The sequence below is a fragment of the Acanthopagrus latus genome, chromosome 3 (assembly GCF_904848185.1).
Source record: "Acanthopagrus latus isolate v.2019 chromosome 3, fAcaLat1.1, whole genome shotgun sequence".
Taxonomy (NCBI): Eukaryota; Metazoa; Chordata; class Actinopteri; order Spariformes; family Sparidae; genus Acanthopagrus; species Acanthopagrus latus.
Window position 1 is genome coordinate 20,654,444 of NC_051041.1, and position 15,061 is coordinate 20,669,504.

General features: G+C 42.1%; 1 protein-coding gene across 1 annotated transcript in view; it reads right to left on the minus strand.

Moving 5' to 3' along the window:
• trim71 (tripartite motif containing 71, E3 ubiquitin protein ligase) overlaps positions 1-15,061 on the minus strand; it is a 34,349-nt gene that overhangs the window by 16,010 nt on the left and 3,278 nt on the right. The window contains exon 2 of the mRNA XM_037093467.1: positions 1,683-1,850. Within this exon, the coding sequence (XP_036949362.1) occupies positions 1,683-1,850 (168 nt within the window). The remainder of the gene's footprint in view (positions 1-1,682; positions 1,851-15,061) is intronic.

The following is a 15,061-nucleotide window of genomic DNA, read 5'->3' on the forward strand; positions in this document are numbered from 1 at the left end:
TTGGCATCTGGAAAAAAAAAATGTGTTTTCAAATTAGAACAGACTAAGGACTTGGCTAAAAAAAATGTTGGTTCCGCTTTTGGTTCCAAAACAAATTAACCCTTTATTACTGCAGACACAGGCTTCATATCTTCCAAGTCCACAACGTGCATAAACACAACGTCGTGTTTGTTTAAATACAAGCATGATGGCTAATGTGACCACAGTGTCCTAGCATAAGGTTGTCATTCAGTATGTATGATTAGTTTAACATTAGTGGGTGAGTCTAGCTGTAATGAAGCTTAATAACAGCTTGTGTTTGCTAAAAGTGGCAGTGGCTAATCATTTAATGTGGTCTTGTCGAGTTTGTGCTGTAAATGATGGCTGAAACTGTGGAACAGCAAGCTGGCTGTAGTCTGTTCAGGTTTTCAGTCATAGATGAATGGAGTGAAGACTCCACTTACAGTATATATGCAACTCTTACTGCACACTGCTGCTTTGTTCCTCTTGTTTTAGTACAGCTTTCTGCTTAATGGAACTTTTGTTTAGCAGTGCATAGCTTCAGGCATCAGGCTGTAGTTAAAAATTTACTTTACTAAAACATAAAAGAATAAAATAATTTTTGTACTGAAACATTCAACCTTTTCCCTCTTTTTTTAACAATACTGGAGGCAAAACTGAGAATCAAGAACTGGAACTTTCCACAAAATTTGAATCAATATAATCCAAATACTTCCTAACCATTGGAATTAGGTCTTATGTGTCTGATAAATCAATTGTTTTAGCGTAACTGAAAACTTGCCGACTGACTGTTAGATCAGTAACAGCAAATGCAACCCTGCAAAAAAGGCCGACAACACTGACTGTTAGTAAAACCTCTCACCATTTAACGCTGCATGTTTAACTGTATTGGTTGTAATCTAAGGGGGGTCTGCCACCCAATCTATAATTAAGTAAATGAACAGAGGCGGTGTGTGTGTGTGTGTTTGTGTGGGAGTGAGAGTAATAGGCAGGGGTAGTGAGAGGGTGACTGAATGGGTAGGGCAAAGTGTTCCACTTCTTTAAAAGAGAAGGGGAGTTTTCCATTCTCTGAAATCCTTTAAATACCTCATATACCCTCCCCCATCCTACTCACCACTCCCCCTCCCCTCTGACCTTCAGCCCTGCCCCCGGCAGACCTCACCCCGTGCAACCCATCCCCTTTCAGGGCCAGCTGGACACCTCTAACCTCAGGCTTCCCGGTAGCCCAGGACTGGTCACTCTCAAACAGATTCAAGCTGATCATCTCTAATCGTCGGCCTCTCTGTGCTAGAGAGACACAGCTGCTCTCCTCAGCTTCTCCTCCATCTCTCTGGGAGATGGATGAGTGTGGATTTGTGCGTTTGACCATTGCAAGGATGGTCTTTTTGTCAGATCTTGGAGAAATGTGCAAGAGCTCTTTGCTTTGTTTAGTTAAGACTTAAATCAGTTTGACCCATCTGAGTGATAAAGGACCTTTGTCTTTAAATTTGGCCATGTTCACTTAACTTGATTATTTGCTGGATACTCACAATTCTAAACATTTTGCATAAAGACAAAATGCAGAAACAAGTTTGACATTGTGCAGGATTTATTTCCAACTCAGTACTGCTGCCCTGGTTCAAGATTTCAGACTATTTTTCCTTTGAACTCCCTGTGAATGTCTGTCTAGGTTCCCGTCTCACCTGCACAGCCTGTCGCCCCTGCTGTGCGTCTGCCAACAGCTGGATGGTGATGGCCCTGCAGTCCTGTACGGCGTCTTGTAGATAAACGAAGGTGTGGCCGATGTGGCGGCCCACGCTGCACTCCCTGCAGATAGGCACCGAGCAGCTTTCACAGAAGAACAGGAATACCTGGGAAAACACAGATATAGATGGACAAATTAGTTATGTGGACAAAGTAAACAGCAGTCATGTCTATAGCCAATGGCCATTTCTATTGGCTCCATGACTGCTGATGTGTTTTACTGATATCAGAAACCAAAGGCTGACATTGAAATGAGAATGCAGGATGAGCACATTAATTACAAATAAAAAAGTCATCTATATGTATGCATTACCAAGAAGGCTCACATGGGCCTCGACACCCTGGAGAGCTTCTATCTTCCAACACACAGAGACAGAAGATGAACAGAAGGACTAAAGGCCACCAAAACTAGATCAATACTCATTCAGTAGAATCTCTTAACATCTAAGAGCAAGGGCCATAAAGGGATGTTACTCCCATTTCACATTTTCCAAACCATTTATTACGGTTACCAATTTACCAGCAGTCTCATAGTTGTTGAGATGTAGGATTTTTTTTTTCATGTACAATGACGATAATGATGGATTAAGTAAAAGTAGAACTGATTGCGCTTGACAAAAAAATATTCCCTCTCCCTTGGGATGAGAAGAAAAATTATCATTTAACCTTTGTTGCTAAAACCTAAGCTTCACTTTCAAACCCTTGTCTGAATGGTGATTGGTTGTAATGAAGGGCTAATTAAATATGCACTGGCCATCATATCCCAAAGAGACACTAGATCAATGGCCTCCAATAGCAGGAGACCTGAGTGGGATGGGGAGGGGCCTGCAATCAATCCATCAATAATGGCAGTTCCCTCGGGGAGCAGTATAATCTAATGAGACACACACAAACACACAAACACACACACACACACACACACACACACACACACACACACACACACACACACACACACACACACACACACACACACACACACACACCCTCCCCCTTTATCTGACTCCTTCCTCCTCTCTGCCTCCTCCCTAAGCTCCTCTTGGATCCTTTTCTTCTACTTTTTGTCCTTTTCTTGCCGTCTCTCTTTCTGCTGGGCCCTGTTCTCCTCTACAGTCCAGGCACTGCACTGTCACTCAATGCCCTCCTCTTCTCTCCTGTCCCGTCACCTCCCACCCCCCATCGACATCTCCCAAATTCCAAGGGGACGGGTCACACAAAAGCAAGGAATGCAGCAGGGCTGGAGAGGAGGAGGAAGGTAGAGAACACGATGACGGACACATGGCGGAGGCAGTAGGGGGGCTGAGGGACAGGCAGATTGACGGTGCAAGGACAGGATGGATTCCGGTGAGCGATTGGGAGGTAGTATCTACAGGACTGAGATTAGCAGCACTCAGATCATCAGATCAGTATTGACAATTTCATGACGAGTGGTTTAATGAACTATAAATTTGTACAGCTACAGGGAGGCTGTTCCTGATGTGAAAATGCTGACTTGCATACTTGGTATATTTGGTATTTATAGGCCTAGTAGCTATTGTTCAGGAGAGGACAGTAACAAAGTCTTAAAAAAACAACTATATCTATAGTAATCATTACTGTTTCCCCAGACAGTCAAGCACACAGGCCACAAACATTTTTGAGTTACATAAGAATTTCTTGTTTAAATTAATAGATAATGTGGAAGCTCTACAGATGGGTCTGTTATTGAGAACTGCAGCCTCAACAAGACCCTCAAAGTTGTTTTTGTAAATGTTTGATTCAAGTCTACCAAAGCTACACTGATTATTCAGCACATATGGATATACATGTTTGATGAGAAACGTGAAAGACATCAAATGTTTTCTTCCATTGAATGAAACTTCCCCACCTGACCATACCAGCGCTGACATGGCTCGGGAAGCTGAGCAAGATACGCTCCTGTTTCAAAACCACCTCAATGAACTACAAACAGATTTACCCAGGGAAGAAAATATTTCATTTTGTCTTTTTGGTGCTCTATAAACCACCTGGCACTCTTTTTAGAATGGTCTGGACTGTATCTCACACCGCATCACCCATCTTGATAATACTGTGACTACTGTAATATCTAATGTTAAATGTCTACATTTGCATCTTCAGAAAAATTGATGAGATTAGATACAAAATTAGTTCTACATCTCCAGCTGCAGAATCAGTGGTGCAATATTTCTGTGTTGAAATCCAGAGACCATTTCTCTTGAATGTTAACTAAGCTCTAAACCAACAACCTGCCTCCTCAGCCCCCTACCAGCAGTTTCAACAGTTTCAACAGTTTCAAAAAATAATAAATATCTGGCCATTAGAGCTCTAATACTGACGTTAATTCATCATTTAGTTAGTCGAAAGTATAGTACACAAAATGACGTTCATCTGGCTCTGCTTGGTTTGACTCAGAGCAGCAGCTTGTTGCGGCCTGGGATTTTGCATTTTGGACTAACTGCTTAAAAGGTGTGCCTAATCTGTATCCCCACAGTGTTATCAAAGAATCACTGCGTACAAAGTGGGTCCACTAATTCAGTTACAAACCCGTTTCATTGACTATAACTACTTCGCAATAACTAGTTCACCGAACAGTGTGGCACGTTGTTGGTCAAATGTAATTAGCTAATTTACTCAGAGTCCTGCAGTAGCAGTGGTTCAGACAATGGTTAATCATTCAATGCAATGTGGGTGAGCCCTTTTGTTTTTTTTGGATGTTTAAAAATACTCTACACCCCCCATATCTGTTTCTTCTTACCCATTTACGCGACTTAAAAATAGCTCTGCAGGAATTTATCACTCGCCTGTTGTAATTTTTCCATCAAATATCACCACTGACCAAAATATTTTAACAAAAAATACGTACATATATGTTTGCTGTTAAAAAATTTGATTGTAAGTATGAAAAACAACTTGCAGCTGCAAGTGTCCACCTACCATTTATTAGGATCTGTGCTGTTGCCTTGGAAATGTTTACTATTACTGAGACCCTGACTAAAAACTAAATTATCATAATTTACCCAACACAATGAAATGACATCAAAACCACACATAAGACATACAAAACATAAAACAACTGATGCTAGACCATTTACGAATCATTAATATCTAAACTGTTTTTTCCCATTTGCAGTCATCAAACATGGCAAAATGAAGAACAAGAGGAGAACAGAAGCCCGTTATTGAAAACACTGGAGTCCTATTTCACATAACTAGATCCTATGACAAATACCTGCAGGAACCTTTAGATACCTTTAATGCTATCTTCAGCTTACGTGTCATCCACAGCGCGACACTCCTCGAGGTGAAACACACTCGTACACACAAGGTTGTAGATTACATAACACACTGGCCTCTTGGATCGCCAGTCAATATTATTGACTCATGCAGGATGCTGGCTCTTCCCATGGGTCTTCATGGAAAGATCCTGTTCCCTCTCTGCTTGCTTCCATCTTTTCCTGCCTCTCTCTCACACCGATCATTCAACAAGCGCCAAGTAATTTGCCACAAATATGTATTTATTGTTCAAGCTATGAGAAACAAAATTGCATCACACCCAAAACAAAGTCAGGAAGGCAGCTGCTCCGTTACACATGTGGTCCTCCAACAGGCAAGGCATTTCACAACCATGCCATTCGCTGGACACGCCGGATACACTCACACATGCAAGAACACACCAGAAATATCCAGCGTGCACGTGACACCAAATGTGGAAAAACAACCTTAAAATATGAATAGGCGTGGTGTCACACTAACAAAGTTGTAAATTCCACAGCGAGCACCCTGGAGGGAAGGCCTTCAGGCAGAGATGACTCACCTACACAATTTATTTGTCAAGCATCAACAATCAGCAAAACAAAATACACAGAAGCACATGATGCGTGTGCAGCCAAGTGCACAACACATTCACAGCCACTCAAAGTGAAATGCTAGTAGTTGGGTGCTATTGGAGAGGGGGCTGTAACCAACATGCCATCACCAGCTATAAAAGCTCTGAGCGGGAGGGCTTGGCCGTAGTGGGGGAAGTGAGTTATTGTATTTCATTAGCGCACCGGATGTTTCTCGTGCAAACCTCTCTGCCCATTACGCTCCTCAATTATGAGTTTTCACTCAGACACACCCACATATGTTGGGGCATTTGTGTTTGAAAATGTCTCGACATAAAGAGATACCTCAAGAAGAATTTAGGGGCTATTACTCTAAGCATTTTGTTTTTGCCACCACCTTATTTCCATTAAAATCATTCGAAGGAAGCTGAAACATTAAACAACTATACTGATGATCTGAGGCCATTTTCTGTTTAGGACATGTTGGGTTTGGGCGCGCTGGTCCAAATGATTTTATTGATTATACAGGTGCTATCATGCTCACTGATCATTCAAGTATAGGATTACACTGCTTATGTATTGTAGAATTTGTATGATCACACCATAATCTAGCCTGTCAGAATACATGTATTGTGGCTATGAGCCTGGCCCTGTGCTCACACTATGGGCAGGCTGCAGTAGGAGCCGCCCCCTTTCCTCCCCCCTCCCCTTGCAGGTACTGGGAACTGGGGGAGAGGGCACGAGCTGGACTAGCCAGTAGAATCGCTCTGTGCAGCACTCACAGCCTGCCTGCACCGCTGAGATGGGGGAGGGGACAGGGGCCGTGTAATGTCACACTGTGGTGCCAGCAACAGCAATGCTGCTCTGGGAACTGCGAGGGCACGTTGTGTAGATCTGACAGAGAGACGCTCAGACATCTGCAATGGTCGTGTCCCACTGTAAACAGTTTCCATCTAGCCCAATACTAATCTTTACAATCAAACAGCAGTGAAGTAACTGATAATGATTTTCACATTAATAACAGTAATACATGCACAAGGGACTGAAATTAATTATATATGCAACTGCTGAAAGAGAACACTGTGAGTGACCCATTCTGAAGTAAGTAGGACCGATGTGATCTTATTTAAAGAGATCAGACTCTGTATTTCCTCTGGGATTTTGTTTTTTGAAGCAGTGTGCAGGAGCTCAGGTTAGCAGGATCTGTCGAGAAAATTATTTTAACCCACAGAAACAAAATCAATTTCTGTTTAAGACCACTGAGAATGTATATGATTTAACCAATCCGTGTTTTCAAAGCTTAGAAAGTAATAAACAAGGACACATTTTTAGGAAATGTACATGGATACTTAAAAGACAAAAACATTTTATCTAGCATGTTTTTTTTTAGACTGCAAGGATTTACTGTGAGGACATTAAGACTTTTTTCTGTCAGTGCCTGAGGTCTGTGTGCTCTTTCTGCAACTGCCTGTCAACAGACAGAGGCACATACACACTGAAGGGACATTCCTAGAGGCTGATGTCTGACTCAAGAGGTTAAACACACTGACATCTAACACACTTCAGAAAGGGGTTTCTCTTGAAAAACTGACTCGTCCTGCTTGAAGGAATCATCTGAATACACCTTGAAACAACATCCTGATTTGCACTCAGTGACCAGTACTTTCACCTGGGACTTTCTCCTGTACAATTACTGGTTTCTGAGCTGTCAATTGGAGCAGTCGGGCCAATCCAGGACAAAAAAAGTGGATGTGCAGTTTCTCTATTTTGTTTGGGTGCAATCTGAACTATTCTCTAAGGATATGGTTGCATTGTAAAGATAACTATGCTCACAAAATCAAGTATTTAGTATACAATGTATTAAACATAGCTGTACCATTCATTTTGAAATTTCAAAACAAAATAATGACAGCATTTTTTTTTAAAGGAAATGTTTTCTTTAAGGATGTTGTATATCAGACTAAAAAGGCCTAAAACAAAAACAACCTCTCTGTAAACAATCTAATCTCAGTCCATATCTGAAAACATCCCACTAGGGTTGGACGATGTCTGCCAAACAGGTATATGATGATGTCTACATCGCTGTTTATGAATTGGAGGCAGCGCCTCCCCTTAGTGTTGGTGAAAGGCAGCCGTTGCGTATTAGCTCACCGTTTCCCACCGTTGCTGACATGAATCTCCAACCGTCTCACCCTGCAGAGGAAACTACCCCTTTTACCACCGATATACACCCCTGTGCCTGGTTTAAAAGCATCATCGGCACCACACCACATGACCACCACTGTGTATGGCATCGTTTATCAGCCCAACCCTACATAACATGGCCATTTGTGTACAGTTTGCTCACACATGCAGGTGTAAAAAGGAAGCAGATTGTTTACTCTGTGGTTCGATAGAGAAATACTTTGAACAAAGCAGGATGCCGTGATCGCTCATCACAGAATCCTCCTGAATAATGATGTTTTTATTAAAACAGTAGTCATTTTTTCCACGTTTGTATTTTCAGTGTCGTTCTAAATAAAGACAATCTAACAGCCAGTCTGTCAGTGTACAACCTCAGATGCGATCATATGACATAACACATACTTTACATTAGCATTACCCAATGATGCTTCATACACTGATAAGACCCAATCAGGTGGTGAATGTGGGTGTCTGCCTCATTGTTTCCAAAAACCTCAGCGTCTGCCCGTACAGATGTAAAAACTGAAAATACAATTCAGAAATATCTCCTAGAAACAGTTTTCCAGAAGTTCAGTTTTTAGTGACCTAAAATGCTGTTTACTTGTGTATGAAAGGTCAAAACACATGCACAGGTTTTGCTTTAAGAACTCCCTGCGTAGAACGGGGCTTTAAAGTCATGTCAGCTTACCAGCCAAGCATTTCAGAAATGTGATGACGAACACACAAGGTTTCGTGCTATGGTGTGGGGTTGTCATTCCATGGTCGGTGTGTAGGGTGTTGAGGGAACCCCCGCTGATCAGTTTGCCGAAGGTGAAGCTGCTATGTTGTTGTGCTATTAGCATACCGTCCCTACTAGTGGTACTTTGTCTTCATTGACATAATAGTAAAACACCTGATGCCAGGCAGATCAGTATTGTGTTTTTTTAAAATGGGGCATACTTGTAAGACTAAACTGCTTGATCACGAGTGTTACATCGGGCCACACAGAAAAATGTCTGCCATTACCCTCTGTAGCATTTTTATTAACCATGCTAAATAACATGCCCAGCTCCAGACCCAGCACCAGACCTAAACCAGTCTGGTAGGTTCAAGCAGGATAATCTGTGAAGCACCCAATCCCAGCACTCCCAGCACTCCCAGCAATCCCAGGAATACCATCTGCCAGACAAAGCTCCTTTAATGGAATTTGCAGACACCTACTTCCCATCTTTTCCAAACAACCTCTGTATCTTGTTTTTCCCTCCCCTCTCTGTTCCCCCATCACTCTTTCTCTCCACTCCTCATTGCTAATTTCCTTCCTTCTCCTTCTCCTCCACCGCTGCCCCGCCCTCTCGTGGCAACCCCTGTTGGCTTGTTGCCACCGACACAACACGCACACGGACATGCCTGCCGATGTTTTGAAACTCTGCCAGATACATCACGGGGGCGGTGGCCGTAAGCCGGCAATCTGATTGGACGGCCCCACAGCGGAGAAGGAAAACAAACCACAGTCAGCTGGCCTCTTTACCCAGCGAGCATGTGACTGACTGTCGTGTGCTCAGTACTTGAGCAGTTAAAAAAAAAAAGAAAAAAATGGGGGAGAGCGAGACAGAGAAAAGAGACTGAAAGGGTGAGAAAGATGGAGGAAGGTAAAAAGAGCTCAACAACAATGAAAAGGCAAAAAAAGAGAGAAACATGAGAGGGAGTCACAGCTTCAAGCAAACAAGGGACGAAAGGAGACGCTGTGTGAATGAAATGTGGAGCAGTTGAGATATAACCAATGTGCATGTCCGTCTATAGAGTCACACACCAGCTATTCTTGGTCACCATGGCATTAGAGAGCATGATAAACAACCCACATGCTTAACAACCCTCAATCCATGACAACAAGACTGCTCTTTCCCACTTCTATCACTCAGATTTAGCTTAGTTATATTGTCTTATGTCAAAACATGACCATATGACTGGTTTAGTCTTAAATAGTACATTAAAATGCAAGGCCAAGAACAAACATTCACCGTTTTGTACAATGTTCTGTTCCAAAGCACTCGTATATATTCACTGCCTGTTTGCTGCACACATACACACTAACATGACTGGCAGACCAGCGTGGCAGCCTATGGAGAATGGCCTTTACAGGAAATGGCCTGGTTACACAAGTCAGCTGAAACATGAACATGAGTGAATGCCTGTCACATCACATGTAGTATTACCTATTATATACAGACAACCAAGTCTCTTGCATATTCCAAAAATGGATATTCCTGAAGTGAAAACATTTATTAAACACTTTAATTCATATATTACCATTATGAGGTATTCCAGTGTAGATTTGATCAATCTCCTGTTATATTTGCCATGCAACAGTAGTGTATGGTTGAGTTCATTTAAAAATAAAGTTGTTGAGGGCGAGACAATCCAAGGAGTCAGTTTGTGTGCTTATATGTCAGCAGGTCTCTAACGTTTTCAGATCAGGGTTTGCTGATAGTTCCTGGATCTAAGCTTCAACGAATGGAGACAGTACTTTTGAGGTTGTGGCTCATAAACTCTGGAACTTTCTCCTATTAGACAAAACATTACATTCAACATTACATCCAACCGACACAGATGGTCGTCTGAGACCCTATGAAATATGTGCATTAGAAAACAGTCAGGAATCATACGGCGCTAAAGCTTATCGATAGGGTCCTCTAATGCACTTACAACCGTATACTGGTCTGAAGCTTCTTCAAACTACAGCCAGTATGCCAACTTCTCATCTCAGGGGCTAAGAAATTAGCGCAGTAGTGGCCTTACATATAGAAAAAAAAAAAAAACATTGAAGAGGGGGGCAAATCGTGGCTGGAAGCTGTGCAGTGTCCCCCATATAGAGTTGAGTGCTTTAACATTAAATGTGTTAACAGCGCAATCCCGTTGAGTGGGGTCAAATAATGGCCAATTAAAACCCCATTTGTGCCCAACCACTGAGTAGGAAGTGGCAGCTTCCAGCTTTTGAATGGGTTTTAAATCCCGTTGTCAAAGAGAATGTGATAAATGCCTTCCTTTCTATCCATTAAATTTATATGGCCCAAAGTCCTCAAATGGACATCAAAGCTAGGACACACACACATACACACTCCCCTTTAGCCAACATGAAACACATTCACAACACACAGGAAACAGGGAATGCTCTCTAATTACTGGGCACATGTTGCACATTAAAACGCTGGAAGTCCAACTTCATATAATCCAACTCTGCTGGCTGTGTGGAAACACACACACACTCGCACACACTAAATTCCTCTTCAGAGGATAACTACCTACAGATGGGAGATGCTCTTAGAAAGGAAAACGCTGCTGCCACACACTCACACGGATACTTCCAGGAGTGATGAAATGTAATCACTTGGCCCTCAACAGCAACAGCTGCTAAATCATGTTGAGGAGACTTTCTGCATCCATAATGTCCATTGTCTGTGACACAGAGCAGAAAGAGAGCACTGATGAGAAAGGCAGGAGTCGGCAGAGGAAATACCCAGTGTGTGTGTGAGGGAGAGAGGGAGAGGGAGAAGGGGAAAAGAGAACGCAGGAGGTATAAACTCAAGTTACAGGAATTCCTCTGGCCTTGTATCAGCGTCAGTGCTGGGTTAGGTTTCCTTACAAACATTCTCTGCGAGCGAGCACCAAAGAAGGGGGAGTGCAACTGGTGATCACAAAGCCAACCCAGCATATGTTTCAAGTGATAGTCTTCCTCTGTGGAGCTGCATAATGGAGCAGTAAAGTTTAACAAAAGAAAAGTGGAACTGTGGAAATGTATGACAAACTAGGATAAAATCTAAGACCTCCCACTGCAACTGAACATCCCAGTCTTCCTCACTTTAAAGCTTGACAAAAATGCCCCCTGAGGAGATACAAGAGCATTGGTAGGCCGTCAAACTGATTAGTTCAACTTCACCTCATCCTTATAAACACGATGCATTGCAGGCGCTTATCGCCCAGCAACCACTTTCTGTCCACTCTCAGCCTGCTTCAGCAACCCCCCGCCCCTATTACATAAAGACTGTGTGTGTGTCACTGAGATGCCACGCGCGTACACAGCCAGGTTTGTCGTCATGGTGACAACAATTTAATCTAAAGCACAGAGTGACATTTTGTGGGATTATCATATCATTAGGTGTCTCTCAGATGGAGCTGCGTATGTATTTCTGTGTCGAGGGTGACATCACAGCGAGCAGAGGGCAGTCCTTTGATGTAATCCAATTTTCCATTTCCACTTCACACACACACACACACACACACACACACACACACACACACACACACACACACACACACACACACACACACACACACACACACACACACACACACACACACACACACACACACACACACACACACACACACACACACACACACACACCGTGGGTCCCTCTTTGACTGCCAGTGCGTCTGATGAGTAACAACTGACATTCATGCCGTTTAAGTAGGCCAACATATCCAGTCATGTGTGCACAGACCCTATAGTATATTCTTATCAGAGGGTAGCTGACTTCCTTTGCTACCCGAGGAGTCTTATCTTCAAACTGAAAACCTTGGTTTCGCCATCAATCCTTTCAATTATTTCAGTTTTAAAATTTCTGACACTTTCTGTTATTAAATGATCTTCAGTTGAAGTGAATTATTACTGCATTAACATTGTGTCCAGAGAATTGGGAGAAAACTTGAGGCCAAAGCAATTAAACGTGATATTCACTTCGCAGCCTCCATAAGGAAAAACAACATAACCTCCCTCTCTCTTCAGTTGATGAAGTTAAACATGAAGTGAAGAGGGCGACAAATCATTTTTAATGCCCGTCCCCGTCACAGTATCAGTGTTCCTTTGGTTTCTATCAGATTTTTGGGTGTTTCAATATGAGATTGATTTCTGAAAACTGAATAAAGTATATGTACTTGTACAGAGGCTTCATACTTTTAGCCAGCAACAGTCACCATTTCAAACGATAACTGTTGGCAAATGTTATTAATTGTGGCCAGCAGACCACAGCTATTAACAGAGTTAATTTTGGGCCAGAAACTAGCAGTTGATTTGCTTTGTGGTCATAAAGGTAAGCATTTCTGTGGACGTTTTTACTTAAAGCGTTAAAGTTCAAAGATAAATAGTGGGCCTACCTATCTGCTATTTGCCAGAGCATTTCATATCTACCCAACAGACAGTTTACCATCAGTCATTACTGCTACTTTGGGGTAAACTGTGTTTTTTTAGTCTGTGGTCCAACAGGTAAATCAGGCTTTTGTAAAAACAAAAGATGCTCTGGGTAATTTATGACTATTCCTCTCCCACTGAAATTTCTTGTTTCAGTGCACTGACTTTATACAATAAAGTTTATTGTTAAACTGTAAAAACATCCAGCCTCCATTACACGTCTCTGTTGCAAGTGTTTGATAACAACATTTGTGGAATCACGGCAACAAAAATTAATTTACCCTCTAATTTTGGTGACAAAACTCTATTGGTCAGGCGTACAAATTCATTCAAACTAGAATTTTATTGATTACCCATTCTTAATATGCATATGACACTATAACCTAGAATAACCCAGAAACACAGTTTTGTCTTGTTTAGTTGGTTCAGTACTGAGCATTAACCATCATTGGCACCAATCTCCAGGGAGAGGAGAAATTCCTCAGCAGGTTTACGTAACATTGCAGAGGGGACAAATCCCAGCTCCTGGAAAATACTCTGCTCCATAACTCAGACTACACAGCCATCTTATACTAGTATGAGAGCCCTGACACACCATGCAAACCTCAAAGAAGAAGCTTGAACAAAAGTGGATGTGAGGCCCTGTGTCTTCTGTTAAAAACTGCCTTTGATTACATAGCAAAGTCTACAGCTGACGGCCAGCTGGCTGCAGACACGCAGTGAACGTTCTGGGTTTGGATGACAGGATATACAATGCAAAAACTGCACTGCACCACTGTGAATCTGATTAACTAGTGTGTCAGAAAAAGCAAATCTCAATTAGAAAGGACAAATTTCACTTCATCAACTCTGTGAAAGAAAATCATTTAGATGAAGTCCCTTCCCCCCTGCAACAAACTTCTTATAACAAAGGTCTCTGTTGTCCTCATCAGAAACTACCTCCCCTACCCATAAAACTAGATGACAGACGTATCTAGTTGGAGATTTGCTGGACAAGAGAAATGACCTTGTCACCATTTTGAATGCCAAGTGTGAACGCAATACTGGGGCTGCAAATGACAATGATTTTTGTCATTTAATTGGTCGTTTTTTTTCTTAATTTGCTGATTAGTTGTTTGGTCTATAACATGTCAGAGCATGTGTAGAAAGGCCAAGATTACATCTGCAAATGTCTTGTTTTTCCAAGACCCAAATATATTCAATTTACTGTCATAGAGGAGTAAAGAAACTAGAAACGTTTTATAATCAAAGAGTTTTTACCCAGGCTTTATTCTCATTTCCACATATCTGGCCAATCACAGTCTGAAAGGAGTGGGAATGTTGGATGTTCACTTTGGGAAAGTTACAGAAATAGTCAGACACAGCTCCTGCTCCAATCCGATGTTGGAAAGGTGTGAGGGGAGGAGGTTCCCGAAAGCCAGTCAACCATCTGACTATAGAGTACACCATCATGGTGTATTCTACCGGCTGGAAAGGACTCCAACACAAACTATGAAATGGCAACCCTTGGCATGGAGTAAATTTGTATTGGATACGCAAAGTTTCAGGATCAACAGAACAGGATATGAAATCAGCCAAACTTGTCTTTCAAGCAGACTGGGTGTATGAGGAACGGTTGAACATGTGAAGGATGTGGAACTGGGTGACGGACAATGGCTCTGCTTGCTCAGTACTCACAGGTAAAGAAAGACTTGCCGTCTCCTGTGTCATTCCCTCCCCCAGGGCTGAAGCACAGTGAGTGAGTGAGACATTACTGGGAAATGAAGCTGTTACTGGAAAACTCCATCCACCCATTTACTGGCAATAGACAGGGGGGTTGTATGGGAGGTGGGGACCAAAGGGGGAAAAAATTAATTGGAAATCTGACCTGGGCCTTTGCGACCATGCGCTTAATTAATGTTTTGCAGACAGAATTTCTCATTTATTGATAAGGCTGCATTTTTTTAATCTAAGTTCAGCACAGTTTAACAAAGACTAAGTAAATGTGTACCCGACTCTACCAATAAATAAATGTCTGTCTGATAGCAGCATTGAATAAAGGTTTAGGTTTATAATAACAATACAAAAAAAAAGGTTTATTGGTGATAGCTGGCTATGTGTGTGACCTCGCCCAATGCCTCTCCTTCACACCACATCATGAAAATTA